This window comes from Spea bombifrons, chromosome 8 (genome assembly GCF_027358695.1).
Source record: "Spea bombifrons isolate aSpeBom1 chromosome 8, aSpeBom1.2.pri, whole genome shotgun sequence".
NCBI classification, from domain to species: Eukaryota; Metazoa; Chordata; class Amphibia; order Anura; family Pelobatidae; genus Spea; species Spea bombifrons.
In genome coordinates, this window is record NC_071094.1 from 5,503,326 (window position 1) to 5,528,069 (window position 24,744).

The 24,744-nt window shown below is 40.9% G+C and overlaps 1 protein-coding gene across 1 annotated transcript in view; it reads right to left on the reverse strand.

The window, feature by feature from the left end:
* HMCN2 (hemicentin 2) overlaps nucleotides 1–24,744 on the reverse strand; it is a 66,215-nt gene that overhangs the window by 11,450 nt on the left and 30,021 nt on the right. Inside the window, exons 24-66 of the mRNA XM_053472847.1 lie at nucleotides 17,228–17,500; nucleotides 17,026–17,109; nucleotides 16,735–16,926; nucleotides 16,510–16,640; nucleotides 16,258–16,405; nucleotides 15,957–16,083; nucleotides 13,238–13,392; nucleotides 12,037–12,315; nucleotides 11,403–11,684; nucleotides 11,149–11,257; nucleotides 10,710–10,879; nucleotides 10,264–10,418; nucleotides 9,988–10,084; nucleotides 9,663–9,758; nucleotides 9,318–9,494; nucleotides 9,032–9,183; nucleotides 8,777–8,900; nucleotides 8,443–8,618; nucleotides 8,008–8,104; nucleotides 7,790–7,909; nucleotides 7,540–7,701; nucleotides 6,865–7,146; nucleotides 6,611–6,778; nucleotides 6,348–6,461; nucleotides 5,680–5,766; nucleotides 5,395–5,586; nucleotides 5,131–5,304; nucleotides 4,867–4,980; nucleotides 4,526–4,668; nucleotides 4,270–4,420; nucleotides 3,761–3,976; nucleotides 3,276–3,389; nucleotides 2,999–3,186; nucleotides 2,810–2,906; nucleotides 2,480–2,641; nucleotides 2,269–2,382; nucleotides 1,912–2,111; nucleotides 1,700–1,781; nucleotides 1,459–1,590; nucleotides 1,183–1,326; nucleotides 756–915; nucleotides 397–521; nucleotides 32–215 (exon numbers count right to left, since the gene is read on the reverse strand). Of these exons, the coding sequence (XP_053328822.1) occupies nucleotides 32–215; nucleotides 397–521; nucleotides 756–915; nucleotides 1,183–1,326; nucleotides 1,459–1,590; nucleotides 1,700–1,781; nucleotides 1,912–2,111; nucleotides 2,269–2,382; nucleotides 2,480–2,641; nucleotides 2,810–2,906; nucleotides 2,999–3,186; nucleotides 3,276–3,389; nucleotides 3,761–3,976; nucleotides 4,270–4,420; nucleotides 4,526–4,668; nucleotides 4,867–4,980; nucleotides 5,131–5,304; nucleotides 5,395–5,586; nucleotides 5,680–5,766; nucleotides 6,348–6,461; nucleotides 6,611–6,778; nucleotides 6,865–7,146; nucleotides 7,540–7,701; nucleotides 7,790–7,909; nucleotides 8,008–8,104; nucleotides 8,443–8,618; nucleotides 8,777–8,900; nucleotides 9,032–9,183; nucleotides 9,318–9,494; nucleotides 9,663–9,758; nucleotides 9,988–10,084; nucleotides 10,264–10,418; nucleotides 10,710–10,879; nucleotides 11,149–11,257; nucleotides 11,403–11,684; nucleotides 12,037–12,315; nucleotides 13,238–13,392; nucleotides 15,957–16,083; nucleotides 16,258–16,405; nucleotides 16,510–16,640; nucleotides 16,735–16,926; nucleotides 17,026–17,109; nucleotides 17,228–17,500 (6,649 nt within the window). The remainder of the gene's footprint in view (nucleotides 1–31; nucleotides 216–396; nucleotides 522–755; nucleotides 916–1,182; nucleotides 1,327–1,458; nucleotides 1,591–1,699; nucleotides 1,782–1,911; nucleotides 2,112–2,268; nucleotides 2,383–2,479; nucleotides 2,642–2,809; nucleotides 2,907–2,998; nucleotides 3,187–3,275; nucleotides 3,390–3,760; nucleotides 3,977–4,269; nucleotides 4,421–4,525; nucleotides 4,669–4,866; nucleotides 4,981–5,130; nucleotides 5,305–5,394; nucleotides 5,587–5,679; nucleotides 5,767–6,347; nucleotides 6,462–6,610; nucleotides 6,779–6,864; nucleotides 7,147–7,539; nucleotides 7,702–7,789; nucleotides 7,910–8,007; nucleotides 8,105–8,442; nucleotides 8,619–8,776; nucleotides 8,901–9,031; nucleotides 9,184–9,317; nucleotides 9,495–9,662; nucleotides 9,759–9,987; nucleotides 10,085–10,263; nucleotides 10,419–10,709; nucleotides 10,880–11,148; nucleotides 11,258–11,402; nucleotides 11,685–12,036; nucleotides 12,316–13,237; nucleotides 13,393–15,956; nucleotides 16,084–16,257; nucleotides 16,406–16,509; nucleotides 16,641–16,734; nucleotides 16,927–17,025; nucleotides 17,110–17,227; nucleotides 17,501–24,744) is intronic.

The following is a 24,744-nucleotide window of genomic DNA, read 5'->3' on the forward strand; positions in this document are numbered from 1 at the left end:
AGAAGGTTGTGGATCTAGCGGATGATCTTACCGGAGGATACGTCCTCCAGAGGAGACTCTCACAAAGCGCGAGGAAGGAAGCTGGATGCCGTCCTTCAGCCAGGTGAGCTGCATGGGAAGGGATCCACTTGCGTGACACTCCAATGTCACCTGCCCCCCTGGAACACCGCTGAGCACCTCCGAAACATTAGATCCCGATTCAAACACCGGAGGAACTAGGAGCACAAAGTTAAAGTAAGATTTCCCCGGTAAAAAAAGGTCAACTTTAGGTGGACTCAAGAGAAGATGTCGATGGTGAGCCACACAAAACATTAACACACAAATTCACGCTATCACCGCCACAAGCATTTAAATTTGGGCTCAGCTAGCAATTAATATCCTTGGTTTTGACCTCACCCAAAACATTCAGCACAAAAACCTTGGTGTCTTCTCCAGCAACGTTTTGCGCCATGCAGATATAGTGGCCGGAGTTAGAGGGCTGTAGAGATTTCAGAAGAAGGACGCTGCCATCGTCAGACACCCTGGAGAACAACAGAGAGAGACATAAGAAATAAGATATAGATCGACAAGGTCAAGCTCCCTGTACACCTTTACAGAGAATTCACTGGCAGTCCTTCTGTAGTCCTGACCGGTCTCCAGTGATTGGTTCTTGCGTTAGCGCCTATGTGTTTTTCCTCATTCTAATTGGCCCTTTTGAAGCCCTGATGTGAATAATTAACCGTATTATTGAATATCTGCGAGGCAGCTTGTCTTACTGAACATTTGGCGTTGAGATCGGATCCAGAGGTCTTCCATCTTTAAGCCATAAGATCTGGGGGGCTGGGGTCCCTTCAGCCTTACACTCCAGGGACACCTCTTGCTTTTCCTGGATGTTCCGCTCACTGGGAATCTCCGATCTGAGGATCTTTGGTGCCACTACAATGGGTAAACAGATAAAATAACCGTCTCTGATGTAAGATGTTTCTGCTTTATGTCATAATCAAAGAGTACCAACTACAGGTAAGAATCAGAATGTTGCATTTAGTACCACACACCTTTAAGCCGCTAAGGCAGGGGGCAACTCCATATTAATGCCCATGGTTTTGGAGTAGGGTGTCCAACAAGCTCATATAGGTGTGATGGTCAGCTGTGCACATAGTTTTGGTCCAAAGGCCAAATGAGTAAATAATTAGCGTGGCTTACCTTGTACCGAGAGGAGAAAGGTTTTGTACGCCTCGGAGAGGTGGTTTTGGGCAATGCAGGTGTACTGCCCAGCATGGAAGGCCTGGATCCGGCTGATCTGCAGACGGCTGCCCCTTATAGACACCCCCTGCTCCACCGCATGGTCTAAAGACAGAGGGTATATTTAATAAATACCTGCATTGTTACAAGATAGGGTAAGTTCATCTATGAAAAAATGAAGAAATGTAATTGTTGCTGGTCCGCTGGGAGTGTTTTCACCACGGACTATGTACTTACCTAAAGGCTCTCCGTCTTTCAGCCATGTGACTTTGGGAGGAGGGAAGCCTTCAACCTCACAGGAGAGGACTATGGAATTCCCAAGAATCAACTGTATAGTTTCATTCTGTGGATGAGTGATGGCGGCTGGAACTGTGACGAGAAAAACCGATACATTCTATTTCCCAATTATCATACATTTAAACTTAAAACCCTTAAGAACCTTAAAACTCCCAACTACTTTCTTCATCATGGTACTCACTCTGGACGATGACTGTAAATGTCAATTCAACCTCTCCAGCGACGTTAGCCACTTTGCAGGTGTAGAGCCCCTTATGGGATGCCTAAGATAGACATAGCATTAGTGATGCGCATCCTCCAAATATTGTGATATCATAGATCAGCAGCTCATTGTACTTTAAGCCGGCTTCAAAAGACATGGCCAACATGAGCCATGAAACCATCGATGATTACCTCCACATCCCGGATTTCCAAGTGCTGCCCATTTTTGTGGATAAGGACTCCACTGTCTTCTGTAAGCAAGTCCCCATCTTTATACCAGGTGACTGTGGGCTCGGGCACAGCGTCCGACTCGCACTGTAAGGTCAGGGTCTCTCCCAGGCGTAGAACGGTCTCCTTTTTGGCATTAGGAGGCTCTCTGATGCTGGGTGGGACTAAATAAGCGGATATTATTATCTCAGCCATTCAGATATCCACGGAGCAAAGTTTTTGGAACGTTTTACTCAAGCGTGAGCGGCAAATTTAATCTCCCTCCATGTTTACAGTAAAATGAGCCATATCTTAATCTAGTTATCCTTATTCATGACTCACCGTGGATAACAAGGTTGGTGAGTTTCTCGTCGGATCCTGCTGGGTTCTCTACCTTGCAGGTGTAGGTTCCTTGGTTAGAGGGTTGAACACGTGCGATTTGTAGAACCTGACCACCTGGAAAACATTCCAACATTATGTTACAGGAATTAAAAGCATAAAATGTTGAGGAGACACAAATGTTCAAAGCCGCTATAGAGTTGCAGTTTGTTACCTGGCATGAGGAGAAGACCATTTCCAGGTAGAAGAATTTCTCCATCCTTGTACCAGGTTATCTCAACATTAAGATGTGACTGCACATCGCACACTAGAGAGATGGGGCTGTGTAGGACCGCGCTGATGTCTTCCGGGTTGGGTCCGAGGATTATGGGTGGAACTGCACGCAAAAGAAGGCTCGTCTTCAATTCCCTCGCACGGAACTCAATTGAAACAATGCTCTAAGTTACCAATTTTAACTTCAAAGCCAAATCTTTTTGAAAGAGATGGAAGGAAGTATAACCTGACTTTTTTATTGGTAACATCTAGATACAATGTATCACCTTACCATGAACGGTCAGCGTGAAGAGTCTCTCCGAGAAACCGGCAGCGTTCTCGGCCAGGCAGACATAGCTGTCTATATCGGATACCTGCGCAGTTAGGATCTGGAGGGTGAAAACCAACGTTGAGTTACTTTTTTTTATTGATAAGATATTATTAGTGATTGATTAAAGTATGATAAGGTTGGCTGTCCCACCTGCAAACGCCTCCCCTCGTCCAGGAGTTGGTATTGATCACCAGTGTTGAGTGTTTGCCCGCTTCTAAGCCAAGTGATGGTTGGCGGGGGAGTCCCTGTGGCCTCGCAGATGAGTTCTGCGGTTTGGTTGACTACAACGGATACCTCCTGGATCAGATCACTTACCCCTCCTATCATCATTGGGGGTACTGCAACAATAGATTGGCAGGTATGGTTATTACTAAACAACACAAGCAGTGGCCCTAATAATAATAGGTACACCTTGTACGATACTTACCGAGTACCACAAGCTCATAGTGCAGTCTGTCCTCTCCAGCTTCATTGGTGGCCTCACACGTGTACTTCCCAGCATGCTCCGCTCTGGCCATGGGTATCTGCAAGATACGTCCCTCTGGAAAATGAAAAGTAAGGGGGTTAATTAGGAGACGAGGTAAATAATAAGGGACACAAGGCAGCCAAGCTGACAATCTGTCACAATACCATAACATAGTATATCAACATGGTCCTACAGCAAGTCACGGGAACTTTGACCATTTATTTGCTGCCGGATACAACTTCCATTACAATAAGCATGTGGTTACAATGTAACAGCCGGAGGTGGCTGAATTAAGTAAGCCTTCCAGACCAAGTGAAGACATTGTTACGGCTTGTTCTACACGCACTTTTGTGACACATTGGTTCAATGGCAAGTATCACGCTTATTGACTAGTGACTGGTGGAGTCCTTGGTGACCAATAACCTTGGAAGGCAGATGATACTTACCTAACAGCACTAGCACTCCCTCTGAGGCAGAGATGGGTTGCCCGTCTTTGAACCAGGTTAGAGTTGGAGGAGGAATGGCATTAGTATCACAGTACAGAGAAATGGGGTTGGCGGCAGCAACTTCTCTGTGCTCCGTCAACTCTTCCTCGTCATCTTCTCTGAAGGAAAGTTCTAAGGCGGCACTGAGGCTTCCGGGCCTGTGGAAAATTGGGGGGACTAACAAAGAGATACACATCATCATTGGGCAAGAAATGCCAAACTTCAGTATGATAACACATCGTCTTATACAGTCACATTAGAATGGCTTATAGGGTATGGAAGTTGTGTTCCCAATTTTGACACATTGGACATCGTAAAACTCGAAATGAACCAAAGAGAATTAGTCGGGGCGAGAGGGCTGTACATATGATGCTTAAAGCACAAAGGACAAGGGGAGACAAAAAGTGCAGATATATATTAAGGTGTATTATTTTATTATATATATATTTGAAAATGCGATTGGCACTAACCCTGTACATTCACATAAAATTCTCTTTCGTCTTCTCCAGCCACGTTGGTGGCCACGCACGTATAACGCCCGGAGTCGGTGATACGGATGGGCTGGATCTGCAGCACCTGCCCTTCCTCCAAAACCTGAAGGGTACCGGCGCTCTCCAGCAGCTGCAATGGGGACAGAAGGAAGGTAAATCAGGAGAAACGTTGTAATAAACGATTGGTCACTTTAGGAATATCAGCCGGTGATAGATCACTAGAACGGGTTCTGACCTGGCCGTCTTTGTACCAATGCAGACTTGGCTTTGGCACGGCCCGGGACTCACACTGTAGAGTCAGGCTGCTGTTCACTTTGGTCTTTACTTGCTTGATACTCCCGTCTTGGCTGGTGTCATCTCGTTTGATCTGGGGAGGAACTAGAAGACAAAACACAGAATGTAAGAATGACAATAATAGGTAAAAGGCTCCAGACCCCAAAAATCCCATTCCAGGGTAACTTTGCAATCGGACATGAGATCTATTCAAACAAGGTACTTTCATTCATTGATACTAGACTTGGTGAACTTTTTTCACAGAATATAGACCATGCTTGTTACAAGACAAGGAGAACTCACTGAAGACTTTGACTTCATAATTCCTAATGGCTTCTCCAACCTCATTGGTGACCACGCAGCTGTACTGTCCAGCGTCTTCTTCTTGGGCGTTAAGGATCTGCAACCCATGTCCACCTGGTCAGAAGAAAAGAAAAAAATCAAATAACAATTTTTAATAGGCCAACGTATTAATTAAACTGATGCTGATATTCTTGTAACATTATTAGAAGCTTCATGGAATTCTGTTGAACTCCCAAGAAAAAGTAAGAGATCAGAGATACCGACCCGGAAGAATTCTCAGGTTGCTAGAATCATGGAATGGCTCCCCATTTTTCAGCCATGTAACCGTTGGAATAGGGAAGCCCAAAGCTTCACAGATTAGAGAGAGCGGGTTGTTAACAAGGACAATGACATCTTCTGTGGGACTTTCATCAAGAGTTCCAGAGATTGTCGGGCTTACTGTGGACAAAAGTAACCGTTAAGGGTTTAGTTCATCACCATCATTTCATGAGGGGCAGCTTTAAATATCCATAACGAATTGCCACTTACCCAACACGGTCAAGATAAAGTGTTTTCTTTTCTCTGCAATGGGATTAGTGGCCAGACAAGTGTAGTGGCCGGCAATGAAGACGCTGGCATCATTAATGTAGAGCTCAGACCCATCTTGAGATATCGTAATCCCATCTCCGCTCTGTACGGGCAGGGAATCCCTGAACCAGGTAATCTCCGGTTTTGGGTGACCTAATAGATCAATAAATATGGTCTTATATCCTCTATTTATTGTATATAACACATAACAATGGTTGTCACAGATATTTCTAGACTGACGCTCACCTGAGACTCTGCATTGAAGCAGGACAGACTGACCGACCTTCACTCTTAAGTCTTCGTCTTTCTCGTCATCATCAATGCTGGGAGGAACTACAAGGAGATGATTTGTTTAAAACATGGATCCAACTTGAGATTCACCAAGCATTAAGATCGTTCACATAGCTGGTATGGTACCCGAGATACCCCTCAAATAATGATGACACTCCAAGCTGATGTTAAACACATCATTGTGGTTAACGTATTAGGGGAAGGAAGGAGGACATGTTTGCAGCATGGGGTTGCATGGATATAACTGCAACACCCTATTTTATTAAGGTCCACCAGCATTATTGCCATTATATATAAAGCTGGTGGCAACTGCCTGGTTACCAACCAGATGGGTATATAAATAGAAAGTGAATGGCGCCAATGGAAAATGATTAGGTGGCACCAAGTTCCTCAGAATTCATTATTAGTGGGTGCACAAAAGGATAGTTGCTTTTCTGAAGTTGGGATGGTGATATATCCCATTTCTTTATAATCAGGAAGTGTAGGGACTTCTCACCCTCCTGGGAAGGGGTAACAGACAAGACAAGGACCTCTTAATTCATAGGGTGCAGTTTTACCCCCCCGCCAATATGACCCTTGTACTTATACATGAAGTGGAGATAAACAAGCCCAGAATATCTTACCAAGAATATCTACAATGAAATCCTTCTTGGCTTGTCCGGCGGCATTAGACACCAAACAAGAGTAGAGTCCACCATCTTGGATCTGGGCATAAGCCAACTTCAGAACTCGCCCACCTGGCAAAGAAAAAAACCATCATAGTATGTGATGTATTAGGAGTGATCTTTTCAATTCTGGGTTTTTATATTAGATTTAACCAATAAATATGGGTTATTAAGCAAAATATGTTGATATTCAGGAGTGAATTGTAAGATGAGGGTATTACCGGACTGAAGGTGCACGTTGTCTCCCAGGGAGAGGGGGTTGTTGTTTCGGTGCCATGTGATTACCGGAGGAGGGATCCCTGTAGCTTCGCAGGTTAGCATGAAGGTTCCATGCACAGCGACAGATACATTCAATGGTTCTCTCTGCGTGTTTGTGATTTCTGGGGGAACTGAATGCAAATGGAATATGGACGTGATGACACAAGAGTTATGTACTTTGTTTCTTTTCTAAGAAGAACATTTCTGCAATTCTTACCTATCACCGACAATTCATATTTCATGTCCACCTGTCCTGCTGCATTCACAGCCACACAGACATAGCGGCCGGAGTGGGAAGGTTGGGCATTAAAGATAGTCAGCTGCTGACCCTTGTTGTCCAAGACGAGGTCTTGTGTACTTCCAAGAGGATAACCGTCCTTTAGCCAAGTCACCGAAGGGGTAGGTTTCCCACTCGCCATACATTCCATGGTGACCCGGTCACCTCCGGTCACTGAGAATTGTTTGGGGACAGGTGTGTTACCTGTGATCACTGGTGCAGCTGATGGGACAGAGGAAAGCAGAATAAGAGGACAATCGGTACCCAAGTGAACAGAGGATACAAAGCAAGGATCAGGTTATGATGGTGTAATGGGTAAAAAAGGAGAAAACTAAGATGAGATACATAAATTTTTGCTATTTAAAATAAATTGGGTTTTTGCAAGTTAAAATAGGATGAGGATTTGATTTTTAAGAAGGGATACACTTATAGGATATAAATGACATCCCATCATAGAGAAGCAGGTAATATGAGTTATATCATTGTTATATACCAGTTCTAAAGCAGGTCCATAAGCCTTTTGGAGGGATATGGAAAATAAGGCTTTTAAAGTAAAGGTAGCATAGACTGAAATACATTGTAGCTTGCAGAAAGTAATGATCTGGGGCAGCTCACCATAAACCTCCAGCCAGTAATCCCTCTCACTGCTTCCAGCCTCATTGTTGCACACGCAGGTGTAAGAGCCTTCATCTGCCACCTGAACCTTATTAATCTGCAGCAGCCTGCCACCGCCGGACACCAGGAGGTGCTCAGAGTCCTTCATCTCAAGGGGAGATCCTGGTGGAAGACAGGAGAACATGCTTATTCTTTATATATGATGTTCTCCAAAGGTTTGCCGGACTCCTTCACCGACCAGAATACTTACCATTCTTAAGCCAATTTAGAGATGGGGAAGGAACCCCATGACATTCGCAGGTAAAGCTGACCGATTGCCCTTCTATCACAGACTGAGGTGGACCAGAGGATCCGGAGAAGGTTGGTGGGACTGGGGAAGGAGGATAGAGAAGAATTACCGGGAGGTCAGCTGGACCACAAGCATTACAGGGAGGGCAAAACACAAATAACACCACCCAAAATCCTTACCCCAGACAATGACATTGTAGTGCTTCTCCGAACGCCCAGCATCGTTGGAGGCCTCGCACGTGTATCTCCCGGCATCTCGTAACTGGGCACGTTCAACCTACGGTGCAAAAATTTGCAGAAAACGGATGACAGCTGATTGCAAGCCACATGCCGAAGGGGTGGGCAAAGTGTCCGTACCTAGCACTAGTGTCCATGACATGTCTTGCGGAAGTCATGGTTGCTTATGAGGCAATGTGACCCTGACAGTCTATCAGAGCTTGTAATTGGCCACTTAATCACAAAGCTGCCCCCAAAGTGTAACTTCACCCAAACTTGTCTGATAAATTCTATATGCCTGACCCCTGCTTACGCTTGCATAGAGCTTCTAACATCTACTGCTGTGTCTTCTAACGCAACATGCATGTAAAAACCCTACGCATTCCCATTTCTTCTCACCTGCAGGTAGCGTCCATCCTCAGTGACTTGGATCCCCTGTCTTTTGGGAAGGGGCCGACCATCTTTCAGCCAGCTAATGGTGGGGGGAGGGATGGCTGTACTATGGCACTCGAGAATAAATGGTTGGTTCACACTGGCCGTGGTATTAATCTCTTCTCCCAGGATGCTCGGGGGCACTGCAAAGAAATTACCGATCAAACACTCTGAATGACACCCAACTTATCATGGAATTTCGTTAACACGCTAAAGGATCCAGCTCTACCATGTCTCCCATTGACGACGAATGGCAAAAGAAAGATCCAAAGGAATAGCATCAACAGAACATTGAACTTACCATATACCTGTAGATCAGTATCTCGACTGTCTTCCCCGGCAGGATTAATGGCAACGCAGGTGTATATTCCAGAGTCGGACACTTGAACTGCAGACAGGGAGAGCAGTCGCCCCTGCTCCAAAATCTGAAATAATGCGAGAGAAAGCAATGCATGGTTTATTTTACCAGACAATCCATCAAGTTAACTCAGGCTCCTACCCATCTCAATGATCTGTGACATTACTAATGATGGGGACTGGGATGATGGCTACTGACCTGCAGCCCAGCATGTGCCGTAGACACTGGGACCTTGTCCTTCAGCCACATGACTGTTGGTTCGGGCGCCCCGGTGGCATTACATTCTAACCAGACTCGCTCGTTCACCAAAAAGGTGGCAACGTCCGTCAACGACACGATCCTGGGAGGCACTGCGTCAAAAAAAGAAAGCGAGTGGTCTTCACTTCATTCGAGACCCTGATTCGATACAGTCACTATACCGAAAAGATCTTCCATTTATGGACCTCCAAGAAGAAGAACATCTCAAAGTCTTCTAAATTCTCACCATAAACTTCCAGGGTATACAGGAGCTCGCTGGTACCAGCCTCGTTATATGCCACGCAGCGATACTCCCCACTGTCCGTGCCGTGAACTTTCTCAAACTGCAATGTTCTGCCCTCGTTTAACAGGGTAATTCCAGGCATGGACGTCAATAGCTGTTCTCCTTTGTACCAAGACACAACTACCGAAGCAGATACAATAAAAATGTTTAAACATGTATACGTTTTTATTTATGTATTGTTATTATACACTAAGTATCAGAGTCATGTAATTATTAGATCTCTGGAGACATTCATTTTATAAGAATAGGACAGATTGGTCGAATCCAACGTAGGCAAGACGGCCTTACCGGGAAACGGGCTTCCAGAAACCAGACACTCCAAGGATGCAGGGAGATTTTCCACCGCCGTATGATTCACATCGGTAGGTTCGATATTAGGAGGAACTACAATGAAGAATACAACAAATGACAAATTATAGTGTTCTGCATGTGCAGCAAAGATTTTGAGAGCGTCTGGGTCCATCCAGCTCTGAGCGCCTAGAAAAGAGAGGCATCAAGGGAGGAAAGGCGGACACAGGGATTTGGGTCCTGAAGAAGGGACACTTGGACGGTATGACATATATTGTAGGAATTCAAAGACTTTCAGAATTCTTATTGAAAGGCCGTCACTCACCCAGCACGTTCAGGAACACGTCTTGTCTCCCTTCCCCTGCCGGATTTGTAGCCACACAGGTATAAACTCCCTCGTCATCCAGGGATATGGAAGCGATCTGGCAGGGAACAGAAATAATGGTTTAGGTAGCCGGTTATGCAGTAAGAAGGTGTGAAAGTACCCCGTGCCTGACTACCAAGTTATTATTCTCATTTTCTCAGTAGAGTGTGAAGCTGACTTTAACGGAGGGCGCTTATTTTTTCTGGACACAGAGCTTCTTCAGAGCAGAGGACTCACCTGCAACTTAGGTCCATCTGATGGTAAGACTACGCCATCTTTCCACCAGCTCACAGACGGGGTTGGCGTTCCTGAAACATCACATTCCAAAAGCAGAGATTCCCGGAACGTGGCGGAAACGCTACTGCCCCCGATGATGCTGACCACGGGAAGATCTGGAGGACCACAAAAATGTGGATGAGACCATGCAAGAATGGATCTAGTCATCTGCGCAATGGTGCGCTGTTACTTTTTGTTTAATCCATTCTGTGTTAAATTATTTAAACTTTATGACCTTCAAGCATCTTTAGCTTTGCATCTAGGTTGGGGAATTATATTTAGGTGTCAGAAGGGGTAAGGAAGTCTTTACTTAAATAAGGAATTCCATCCGGTTGAGGATGGTGGGACATTCTTATCATTCTGTGTTCATCAGGATAAGACGTGGAGATGATCCTGAGGATAATTACCTTGCACGGCCACATCTACTGCTGCTTCTGCTGTTCCGGCGTCACTTTCAGCTTTACACACATATTGGCCACCATGGATGGGGTGTACGTGACGGATAGCTATGGTCCTTCCCTCATCTAAAACCTCTACATCACCCTGATCCCCAATCGGGAAACCATTTTTCAACCACCTGTGGAAGGAGAGCATATTCCTTTCATATATGGAGGAAAACAAGAAGGAAAGAATATATCCTGCAACAATATACATAATATTATATTATATTAATAATATTATAACGAAATATAATCAATGTCACAAGAAGGTACAATGAACAAAGTGCAGAAAAAAAAACCATAAAAGCGTAGTGCATAAAGTTGTACGTTTAGGAATTTAGTGGCTTATTTATCTTTGGCTTTATTATTATGTTTTTTATGTATCCACCCTAAACCCCATACTCACCAGACCGTTGGAGCTGGGATTCCATTAACATGGCAGGAAAGAACCAACGGTTCTCTTTCGGTCACCATCATAAGTCCAGACCCTTCACCAATCAAGACTTTAGGTGGCACTATTAAAAAAATACATATTGTAATATGTGAACATATATTGTTGTTCCATTATTTGTATGTATTGTTTTACATAGCGCCATCATATTCCGCAGCGTTGTACAATGGGTGCTGTGCAGTTTTTAAGGTACTAATCCACCTGCTTACCAAGAACTGTGACAGAATATTGTAGGACATTCTCCCCAGCAAGGCTGATAGCTATACAGGTAAATGTCCCCTGCGTGCTTTCATTCACTGTCTCGATGTGTAGGGTCCGGCCGCCATCCTTAATCCTCAAACCATCTCTCTCCGACGCCATGAGCCCGTCCTTCAGCCAGGATAAGGTTGGGGGAGGGTGGCCAGTTGCAGAGCACTCTAACTCAAGAGAGTGTCCAACGACGGCTTTAACGGCCACCGGCTTTCCACCTCCACCTTCGATATCAGGAGCAACTGAGATGACAAAAACAGTGGATCAGCATTTGTGAAGTCCAGGAGGTCTCAAAAAATGTTTTAGCTATCTAATGAAGACTAATATGTAACTAATATATATTGGGATTTTATTTATATGTAATTTGGAATGTTGGGCTTGTCAAGTTGTAGCTCCACAGGCCAAGAGCCAAGAGGGGTCAAAGATCAAAGCAATGAACACCTAACTGTGGTGTCAACTAGCGAACAGATCTTTAAGAGATGTTTTGCCACAACATTATATATATCATTGACTTGAAAAGCCATGCACCCCAAAATTACCGCTAACAAGTTCGTGGTCCAAGGTTCTTCGGACACTTAAGGTCGTTAAACATACCATAAACCTCCAGGCTGTATGATTTCTCAGCTGTGCCCGCGTGGTTACTGGCTCTACAAGTGTATGTGCCGACATCGGACAGTTGCACCCTGCTGAGCTGCAGGCTTCTGCCATTCTCCTTGTAGGCGGCTCTCGAACTGGATACTATGGGACGTTTGTCCTTAAACCATGTTATACCGGGAGCGGGGGATCCGCGGGCTTCGCACTTCAGCTCCACAGAGCCGTGAAGTAGAGAGGTCACCTCTGTTGTCTCATTAGAAGACCAGATCATGGGTGGTGCTGAGAAAAAAATGAAAGAAAAAAAATGGGATAACTCCCTATAACCCCCTATTCTGCCTATACCCCACCACTTGGACAGGGCTAATTCTGTGGCACTCATAGAAATCCACATAAAACATATGAAATTATTTTGTCTTTTTTTTTTTTTTTTTAAAGTCATGTTTAAAAACACGTTTTATTCATTATCATAAAATATACCACTAATTGCCTACTATCTGTTCTGCTACCATGCTAAACGTGGCATTTGATCCTTTCCCCAACTCCCTGCTTTAAATACAATACAACATAGTTATACTTTAACGACACGGCATATAAAGTATATAAAAAGAAAACCCACATGTTTTTATAGATACCATGTGGTGGCAGTATAATACTAAAGTTACCCGAACCCAACTAATGAAAGAAAACCCAAGGTTAGAATCCTATTAAAAACAGAATTCCAATGTATTTCCAAGAGACCGACCGCTACAAAGAACTGACCTAGACTGTGTCCCTTAACAGATGTTGATCTCCAGCCTCCCAAAAAAATTAAATAAAGCATGATATTTTTAGTTATGCCCTCAAACTTTTACACTGCTTCATTCTAGAAGAACCATGATGTTCCCTCTCAGCTACAAAGAACACCTCTGCCCTAGCAGAAGGTTTGTATTGTTGGACAACGTAGATGTTTTTGTCCTGGATGATTAGGTAAATCTTGGCCAAAGAGGCCATTGAAGTCCATCCGCCTTCTAGCGACGGAAAAGTTGGTTGAAAAGTGAAGGTTTGATGATTTCTCCTTACTTTTGAAGGTGTTGAAAGGAACTTGACATGAACAGCCATATCGAGAGAACATAAGTTACATCAAGTATGTTCCTGGTGTCCTAGTCGGTTGTCAAAAGTTCAATAACAGTTTAAGTATTTGGCTATTATATTAAGAACTTACTGTGAACCTTCAGGTTGAAGTCCTTGACTTGTTGACCTGCATGGTTGAAGGCCAAACACTGATACCTGCCGTGGTCGGAAAGCCTTGTTTTATTGACTCGAAGTAGCTGCCCTTCTTCTAAGATCTCAATGTGGGAGTCCCCAGGAGACAGAGGCCTAAAAATAGAATGAACCTCATGAGACTGGAAATAAATTCTGCAAAATTACATAGAAAAAGGCTTTTGGGCGGATTTACCAAAATCTTTAAGTTCTACATTTCCTAGACAAGTTCTTGACTTTTCCTTCACGCTATTCCGAGATGGATACAGCCAAACATTGTATGCTTTTTTTTTAAACGCGATGCTCAAGCTCCGTTGTGAAAAAACCTACTTGCCCAGTTTTAACCAAATCTGGCAATATTTTGTAGAAATAACAGGACTTCCTACAGCAGACTTTCTGGTTTCCGATGATTTGTGCGGCTTGGAAGCCTAACGTCGAGTTCGCGACTTAAATTAATAACTGTACAAAATCTGCGTTCCCTGCGGAGGGGAATGTTTTCTGCTTCTCTCTCCACCCTCCATTCCATGTGCTATGTGATATGTTTTGTTACTTATCCAGCAGCGTCTTCTAAATGTTGTTTTGACTTCAAGCTGTTGTTTCTAAGGAGTTCCTCCTTTACAGTCCCCATCCCTCTTCTCCTGCATCGCATGCGCCTCTGCAGCTGCCGCGCAAAACCCACCGGTGTGCAGAAGATGCAGAAATTTTTTTTTTATAGAATTTGTGTAATTAAATCCTTAAAGAGAGACCCCGATCCTCCTCCCAGAATCGTTTGGCTTCATGGTTTGACGTCATTCTTCGCTTTACTAATGAGGATTTTTTTTATGATCTAATTCCCAAGTACTAAAGAGGTCGCTTGCTACATCAGATGCCAAGAGGGCAACTAAAAGAGATTTTCAAATTAATAAAAATGAAAGATATTCCTGATTCTACTTGCCAGCGATGCCCCTTTAACTCAGAATCAATGAGTTGTTATATTTTTTATTGTTTATTGGATAGGTGTAATTTATTTATTTTAATTTTGTTTATTATTATTATTTATTATTATTTATTATTATTATTATTATTATTCATTGATTGATAGAGCTAGATCATATTGCTTTAATGCTTTAATATAGACTTTTTTTTTTTTGCTTTGTTGTTTATTAAAACTTTTAGTATGAATAGGTGATGTTGTCTTGAATGCTTTATTATATTATGCGCTGGCACATTTTTATATCAAGCTATATTGAATGATAGCAGATGAGCGAGGTGCCCCTATGGCCACCCAAAAAAGGTCCACCTTCCATGGGTTCCAACAATGTCTAAGTCACATACCATATGTACCGCGGTCTTATCCTATCGCAAAAGGGAGGAGTCATTTTGTAACCATCGTGTTGCCAAGAAAATTCCCACCAGTGTTAAAAAACCCATCTGTAGATAAAAGAATTAAACAAAAGCTGCGATGCAGCCTCCAGAATCACAAGACTATGCAAAGCAGCCAGGAATTGGCAGACAGACGGGAACGTCTCAGTGCTGGATAGAATCTTCGCAAAAACCTATAATTGCAGTTAAGTTCCCTGATCCGGATGGGAAATCAGATTTAAGAGATTATTTACGTAAAAAAAAATAATGTAAAAATGTATCCTGGTTCTTTTGAAAAAGGAACATGTGAAAATACTTGTCGGATCTGAGAAAGTGGCACGGTAACAGACAAAGAAGAAACAGAAACAGCCCCAGGACGTTGACATCATTGTCTCTAGATGCATTACTAATGGAAACATGTGTGGGCCAAACATGCCATGTGTGAGCGGAGCGTGTTTATGGTGGAAGACATGGAATTTTGTGTCGTTTTGGAAAAGAACACCTTGGTGAGTTTTGGCAGACAAACCTACAGATGGCAAAGGTGGAGGTAACTGATACCTCCACGCACACCTCCCAACATTTCAAGTGGCCAGGGACACTTTGGTTTTGGACATGTGGTCAAAGACGTGTCTAGGGGTGCAGGACACCACCAGAATCCCTAATATCTGTTTACCCAAGCAAGGTATTAAGAAGAAGAAAGTTTCATTTCTAAAGCTGCTGTTCCTGTATACGTCATTGGGGCTTTTAGGGCTGTAGAACCCTGTGATACCCTCATACCCAGCAAACGTTCCGACCTCCTAGAAAAGACTGGTATTTGGGGGGGATCATGGATTTGGGTCCCTTTTCAAAGTAAATGCTCTGGGAACACAAATGCCCACGAATGGGGTAGAGAAACAGTGGATACCCGCTTGCAAACATGATAGTGGACTTGATGTATTTGCTTCCTGAAACATTGCATTTGTTGCCAAATACGTTTCATGACATTTCATGCAAATTCAATAAAAACAGATGAGATTTGGTATAAATATTTATGAACGTGGGTGGCTATTAGGCTGCACAGAATGACACGTCAATATGAACTGGTTTTTAAGACTGTATATGATTACCCTGTTATTACGTTCCCTTTCTTAGCGCCTAATATGTTATATGCAGGGGGGGTTGCAATAAGTGCTCAGTATTAATATATTCATTGTCAGATTGTACAGGGGTCTGCCATATGACAAGTAAAGACAAGCCAAGAGATTGAAGGTGGCGCATGTCTGCACTTCCCATTCCAGCCAGTAGGGGGAGTCAGAGGTTTTTGATTGGTATAGGTAGGAATTGCTCGGTGTGTCACTTACTGTCCGCCTTTTGTCCATTCCACCTGCGGCCTCGGAACACCGGATGCTCTACAATCCAGCTCGACCTCTGATCCTTCTCGCGCTGTCAAATCATGGATGATGCCAGAACCATAAATCGATGGTGGCACTGGAGATTCGGTACAAACCATTGTGAAAGAGGAGGGGAAAAAAAACATATTTACGTAAGATCTATGACCTGCGTTGGCTCTGACTCTAGAGTAAAAATATATCTATTTTTTGATCCATACAGTTAACCAAGCATTCATTGTATATACAAAGCCAGGTTTAAATGAGTGCTCACCAAGTATTATGATGTTGAAGGTACGTTGAGCTTCTCCTGCTCGGTTCACCGCACTGCAAGTATATGAACCTGAATCGACCTTGCGAATTCGGTGGAAGCGTAGAGATTGTCCAGCAGCTTGTAGGCTAAGGCCAGGAGCATCGGTAAGCTGGAACACAAAGAACATTTATTAATAACCCTTGGAATCTTCAGAAGGATCTTATCTTCTGTGACAGGCTCATCGATCAATGAACAGTGAGTCATGATGCTCACCGTTTTGCCGTCTTTCCGCCAGGTTAATGTAGGGAACGGGACACCCGTCACTTCACACATCAAGTTCAGAGGCTGATTGGCCATCACCGATATATTCTGGCCTTGTCCATCTTCAAGAATCTTAGGCGGAGCTGAATGTATAGCGGAATAAATTATTGGTTGTTTGGTGACCTCCCAACAAATGTTCCTCCATTCAAATCCACTACAGACGAAAGTAATGCTTACCGTAAACTACTAGTTTAGTTTTCCTCCTGGCAGAACCGGCTTCATTAGTTGCCAAACATACATAATCTCCACTGTGACTGGGCAAAGGGGTCTCAATCAGCAAGGACCCATTGCCTAGCTGGGCCGTTCCTGGGAGGATGCCAGTAAGCATTACTCCATTTTTCAGCCAGCGAATGAGAGGCATGGGAGTTCCTGGAAGACAACTCATACATTTAACCAAGTCGGAGATATTGCAAAGTGTTTTATGTGTTAAAGCTGGCTCTTTAGGGTAAAATGTGACTCGATACATACCTTGCACTGGACATGAAAGGATAACTGGTTCATAAGCAGTCTTCTCCAACAAAACATCTGAGCCATCTTCAAAGTTCGGGGGTTCTGTGGAGAAAAATATTTGAAAGTCAAAGGGGAAATAGAAGCCATATTATTCTAATTGAAACTGAAGTGATATGCACTGGTTTGCAAGAGAAGAGCCTCCCTTATGTACAATACTCACCCAGGACATCCAGTCTGAACTCCAATGAGTCCTCCCCGGCGCTGCTTGAGGCCACACAGCGGTAACTCCCAGAGTCAGAAAGCTGGACCTCCAGTACACTAATACTTCCATCAGGGCCTGGCAGGGAATCCTGATCGCCAACTCTAACCGCCACTCCATCTTTAAACCAGCTGAGCCTTGGCATTGGATCTCCATGCGCCACACAGGGCAGTGACAGCGTACGCCCAAGAAGTGCCTTCAGAACCTTGGGTCCGGGATGGACACGTGGTGGAACTAGAAGAAGCATGCGAAAAAAGAGCTTTAATGGTCAGGGTAGGAGAATCTGACCGTCCTTCAGAGCATCCATTCATGGCGGAAGCAAAATGGTTAACTTGCAAATACATAAAACAGATGATGGAGAATACCAGATTATTACAAGGCCCTAGAGGATTGTCGAGTCTGTGGTTAGGTGCAAGGCTAAGCTTGTTGACATAGTTATGTCTATCGGCCTCCTGAGCACCTGTACTCGCTGTCTGGAATGGTAAGTCGATGCCGTCACCATCTTCCTCTGATATGTAGAGGCAGTGTCTGCGGGAGGCTATGAAAATTCTCTAAGGAAGTCTGCTCTCCTACACTGTAATTTTTCAAGGAAACACTGAGCTACGGCGAGACAGATCAGATGCTCGTACGTTAACCATTTCCGTCACTCACGTTCTTTGACATCTATAGCCTACAAGGGTAGGATCACATAACCAACGGGCCTATCAATCCGACTTCCCTACTGCAGACTGATGTATGTCCTTGTTGCTCTTTGGATGTCGGCGGAGCCCTACAACTACATCCTTCCATTGTAACCTTATCAAAATACAGAGATAAACCTTTTTTTCCCCCCAATTCCCTCAACGTCCGCAAATTACGCATGAATGAGCAGAGCTCCAGAACTCACTTGCTTTATCTTGTATGAAGTGGGAATGCAAAATAAGCGTTTGCAGATTTTAGTATCGGGGAATATCCGAGGCGAAATATTAATTGAAGAAAAAACAATAGCCTACTTAAGCAAAGTATTGTTTTGGTTGCAGCATAATATTTACATCGGCGCTGTCCAACTTGGGTCCACCGGGATAGTTGTGGACCTCAAGTGCTCTTCTACTTTTCTGAGTGTGCCCAAGAATTGTTGGCAATAATGTCTATGAAGGTTCTGGCTGACCTGGCTTAAAGTAGATCTTCAAAGCCAACCTATGTAGAGCTTAAAGGTCTACTATCCACCCCATGAAGTCAGACATCTGTGCTTTAAACATTCTTGAGCACATGATCCTACATTAACGGGTTCAACCAGCAGATAAATATCTGATGCTCTTGCTTATGATGTTGCGTGGAGAAGACATGAGAGGTGACACAACTGGTAAAACACTGGATGTAATGACACTTGGATGTAATGGAACACTTTACTCATAGTATGTGATCTACAGAGTATGAGGAACCTACTGTGCTGGAGACCTTGGCTTTAGGTCTGGATGCCATCTGTTGCTTAGTTGAGGCTAAACAGTTATCTCTTTTTTTTTTTTTTTTTTTTTTTTTTTTTTTTTTTTTATTTTATTTACGAAAATAGAAGAAATGACATAGAACACCACGAAAAAACAATCTCTATGATAAACAATAAAAAATAGACAATAATATATACTGTCTGTCGGGATCTCAAGCTAAATAGGGGAAAGCATTTGTAAATAAAGAGACAGACAATCAATTGGTCATCCCCGTTCAGTTGTGTAACCAGCAGACCATAGAGAAAAGAAAAAAAAAAAAAAAAAAAAAAAAAAAAAAAAGAGAAAAAAAAAAAAAAAAAAAAGGAAAATACACAAAATATTAAACAAAGAGATGGAGCTGGGGCGAGGGCGAGATATTTCCGAAACTTCAGAGGGACTTCTAATCCAATTGAGATCGAGATCTATTGATTTTTTGAAAGCATAAATCCCAATAACGGAATTTTTTTAAAGATATATAAAGAGTTCGAGAAATTTCCCTTTCCATGGTAATTTGATACAGCAGTTGTTTCTCAAAATGAGACCAAACGAAATGTCTAGCTTGTTTCCATTCCCTAGCGATACATTTCTTGACTGCCAAGCATGTGTGTATCGTTAGGTTTAACTGAGTCGGAGACAATAAGGGCCAACCTTGGTGTAATAAAAGAGATAAGGGTGAATTCGGCAAATTTATATCGTCAACCGTTTTCAAAAAAACTAGAATGTCTGCCCAAAATTTAAACACTATTGGGCAGGACCACCAAATATGTAGGTAAGTTCCCTCCCCCTGCCCACAACGCCAACAAGTATTTGGACACGTTGTAAACATAAGAGCAATCTTGGTGGGGACTCTATACCATTTGTTGACGACTTTATAATGAGTCTCTAATAATGAGAGATCATGGACTCTCGGAAGGAGTTGTTTATACATATTTAACCATTGGTCATTTGAAATTATAATGTTTAGATCTTTTTCCCATCTTTCTTTTACCGAAATAGTGGGTAAGTCTCCCTCAATTACTCTCATCAGTTCTATACATTTTGATAATAATTTTATAGGTTTAGTAAGGCTAAAAATAGATGTAATTCTCCTATGGATTTCACTCTGTGTGCAAACTACATGTTTATTGATACAATGTTTAATCCTTAAATAATTAAATATGGATGGAGAAAAAGGTTTCAGTTTTTCTACTAGATCTGGAAAGGGAATCAGTTGTCCCTGTATCATAAATTCAGCTATTGATTGTATACCAGCATCTGTCCATTGAGCAAGAGAGATGTTATCGATCGTTTTTTCTAACACGTCTATGCTTAATGAATCTATCAATTTCCCTTTAATGCCTAATCTTTTTTTAATACGTAACCATTCTGGGATAATTCCCTCTAGAACCCTGTTTTTCCCTTGGATTTGAATTAATGTGTCTCTATCCTTTATAGACCATACTAATTTATTAAGATGAGTGTTTCCCAAGGCATTTTGTTCTATTATATACCATCTTTCTTTTTTAATGGTCTGTTGATATATTTTAGTTATATGTAACAAAATGCTTGCATCATATATCTGTTGGATCAAAGGGAATCCCATTCCCCCATTTTTGGGTTTAGCACCCAGTAATTTAGAATTTATCCTAGGAATTTTCCCTTTCCAAACAAAGTTTATAAAAGAAGTATGAATTATTTCCAGCCAATTCTTTGGGATTTTTGCAGGAAGCATCCGAAACAAATAAGTCCATTTCGGAGTTAAGTAGGCTTTTAACGCGTTGACCCGTCCCCACCATGAGAGATCTGTTTTCCGCCATTCTCTAATCAATTCAGTAGAAGTTTTTAAAGTACGTAGATAATTTTTAGATACTAGATCTTCCAATTTATCTGGAATACAAATCCCTAAATAATCAAAATCACTCGCCTTTGTATTCAATGAGTAACTCATTGAAAGTCTGTAAACGTGATGGGGTTTCATATTTTTAACTTGCGCAATGGACTTATTCATATTTAACTTATAGTTCGAAACCTTACTATATTTTTCTATTTCGGAAAGAAAGATGGGAAGTGAGGACAGTGGATCAGACAAAAAAATAATCACATCGTCCGCATAAAGAAGAAGTTTATATATGTTATTACCTATCTCAATGCCCTTGATTTTATAATTATTTCTTATCTGAATAGCAAGGGGCTCAAGAGACAGAATGTATAGGATAGGGGATAGTGGACACCCCTGACGGGTGCCATTCTGAAGGTCGAACCAGTCAGAACAAAAACCAGAACCCACTACCCGGGCGCTAGGATTAGAATATAAAGCATTAATAGCTGTGTACATCCAACCAGAAAGACCGAAATGTTTTAAAGTTACTTTAAGGTACCCCCAACTGACCCTGTCAAATGCTTTCTCTGCATCTAATGACAGGGACAGAAGGGGGCACCTATGTTTTTCTACATAGTCCAATATATCCACCAGACATCTAATGTTATTTGCCGAATCTCTGCCCGACACAAAACCCACCTGGTCTGGATGGATCAGAGTTTGCAAGATTGGTTTTAATCGTTCCGCAAGTAGTGACGAAAATAATTTTGTATCGACATTTATTAATGATATGGGGCGGTAATTTTTTATGTCTTCAGAGTTTTTATCTTTTTTTAATATTGGTAGGATATTGGCCTGTAAAAATTCTTTTGGACAGGAGCCTGTGATCGTGATTTCATGAAACATATCTAACATTCGATCTATAATATCTTTTTTAAAGGTCTTATAAAACAGATTCGTAAATCCATCCGGCCCAGGTGTTTTAGCTCTTTGTAATTTATCAATTAGTGAACTTAGTTCTTCCCTTTGCAGCGGTTTAAGTAATGTTTCTCTCTGTTCTTGATTTAAAGCTGGAAAATTTATCGAATTTAAATATGTCTCTACCTCTGACTCGTTAGTTTCTGATGGTATATTATATAATGAATTATAATATAGTCTGAACCCCTCTGCAACATCTTCAGGAGACATTCGTATGTTTCCTTGTGTTACAATCTTCGTAATTCTTTCTTTGGCCCTTTGTTTTTTAAGTAGATTTGTCATTAATTTATCTGGTCTATTGCTTTTATGATAAAATTTTAATTTTAATTTTTCCATGCAATATCTAGTCTTTTCCAGTTCTTTCTGGTTTATTTTATCTCTAAGACTTGCTATATCTTTTATAGAGATATGTGTAGGGTCCGATTTAAAATCTTTCATCAAATTATAATAAGACACATAAAGCTCATTTAACAAGTTCTCCCGTTTTGCTATCATATTTTTTTTGATCTTAATAAAGAAGCCCCTGGCGACCGCCTTATAAGTACACCATCGTATCCCTTGGGATGTTTGACCTGCTTTGTTTTCTTGAAAAAAATTTTTAGTCATATTTGAAATAAGTTCTCTATTTATTGCTGAAAACAAAAGCGAATCATCCAACCGCCATGTCGTACACGAAGTTGGACCCCAGATATCTTTAAGATCGAAAAAAATTAAACTATGGTCAGACCAAATGTTCTCCCTCAGTAAAATCCGTTCAACTTGGTTAATTGCTCTAAGGTCACCGAGGACCATATCAATTCTAGAGAATGACTTGTGTACATTTGAATAATGAGAATAGTCTCTTAGTGAGGGATGCTTAACTCTCCATAAATCATAAAGGTTAGCTTTATCTATAATATTACGAAAGGAATTAGTTCTCTTTTTTAAATTTTTATTAATTTGTTTATGCTTACCAGTTTCTTTATCCATTGTTATGTCTAATATGCAGTTAAAATCCCCTGCAATAATAAGAATTCCTGTTTTTATTTGTTCAACTTTATCCAAAATAATTTTAAGATGTGTAAGGGGCTCCTTATTAGGAAAATAAATATTAACTAATGTATATTTTATGTTATTTAATGTACCCACCCATATCAAGTAACAAGCATTTACATCTTCTTCTATATATGTTGTTTCTATACTAATATTATTTGAAAAGGAAATCGCTACCCCTCTTTTTTTTTTATCTTGCAATGAAGCATGAAAGGTATGTGGAAAGAGTCTCCCCCCCCATCTTAATTTATCAATAGTCCTCCAGTGCGTTTCTTGAAAAAACGCTACGTCAATCCTTTCTTTCTTTAGACACGAATAGACTCTACTGCGTTTTTCAGGCGAGTTTAGACCTTGAGTGTTGACCGATACACATTTAAGACCCATTTAAATGATAATAGAGAAAAGGACTTTTCTGGTCTGTCACAACGGCCCTAGCCCACCTGCAAAATCTATATAGCCCCTCTGTTTTTCCGCCTAAAGCCCCAGCTCCATCTCGCAAACCATAAAAAACATTTACAAAAATACAAATCATATTAGAACATACATAAAAACCAAATTGACAAAAAGTACTCAACCAATATACTCCATCACAGGGGCAAAAAGGCGAGACAAAAATGCACCCGCAAGTGCGACATAACATAAGTAGACTAAACAAATGCATCCCGGTGATAACAAAATTATCAAGATACATACTTAGGTTCAAATGAACCGAAAGGAGGAGAAGAGATGGGAAACCTTGTTAGAAATAATGGCAGGCGTTGAGAACGGTGGATAAATCATATGTTATGACAAAAAAAAAAAAAAAAAAAAAAAAAAACTGAATAACATTATAGTAACATTATATAGAGAAGGCAATATATAAAATATATAGAATATTAAAGATGTATATTGAGTGGAATCTTTACACTCAAATTGTCAATGATTTTTAAAGCAAATATGACACAATTTACAACAGTACCATAAAGGTTAAAATTGAGTTGAATTTTTATCCCTTAATTATTTCTAGTTAGCTCCCAGGTCTTTTCCGAATTTGCATTCTTGGACTCAATACATTCAATATGACCATGAATAGAACATTCAAATATTAGTATAGAGAGATTAATATAATAGAGATCTCATCTGTAAAGTACCTCTCAAATAGATTCAGGTCTTAATGAAGATGCAATAAAAAAAGTAAATTCTTTAAAATACATTGACATAAATCTATGATTGACCAGACCCATAGAAAATTAACAAGTATGCATAGGAAGTTTGCGTCAATATCCTAAAAGGAGTCATAACGAGTGCTATGTGCAGCAATCAATTCTTAAATAAAGTGCTTAAGTGTATAGATTATGCATAAAATCTATATTAAATATGTTATTTAGAATAAAATTAAAATATTTATAGTGAAAGGAATTACTGTGCGAACTACATGTATTATCTAGTATTATTCTACTTCATAAAGTGCTTTTATATAAAAAATTTATATTAATTAAATTATTTGTTATATTTATTGTGCAAACTGATTATAATAATCAGCAGTGAAGGAAAAAAAAAAAAAAAATAAATAAACATTATGTAGAAAAAACAAAATGTGAAATATATATGATATCAGAGATGTATATTGGATGAAATCTTTACCCTCAAATTGTCGATAATTTTTAAAGCAAATATGACAATTTACAACGGTACCCTAAAGGTTAAAATTGAATTGGATTTTTATCCCTTAATTATTACTAGTTAGCTCCCAGGTCTTTTCCAAATTTACATTCTTGAACTCGATACATTCAATATAACCATGAATAAAACATTCAAATATTAATATAGAGAGATTGATATAATAGAAATCTCATCTGTAAAGTACATCTCAAATAGATTCAGATCTTAATAAAAATGCAATAAAAAATATAGAGTCTTTAAAATACATTGGCGTAAATCTATGATTGACCAGACCCATAAAAAAAAATTAACAAGTATGCATAGAAAGTTTGCATCAGTATCCTAAGAGGAGTCATAACGAGTACTATGTGCAACAATCAATTCTTAAATAAAGTGCATAAGTGTATAGATTATGCATAAAATCTATGTTAAATATGTTAGTTAAAGTAAAATTAGAATATTTATAGTGAAAAAAAAAAAAAAAAATTACTGTGCGGACTACATATATTGTCCGATATTATTCTACTTCATAAAGCGCTTTTGTATAGAAAATGTATATTAATTAA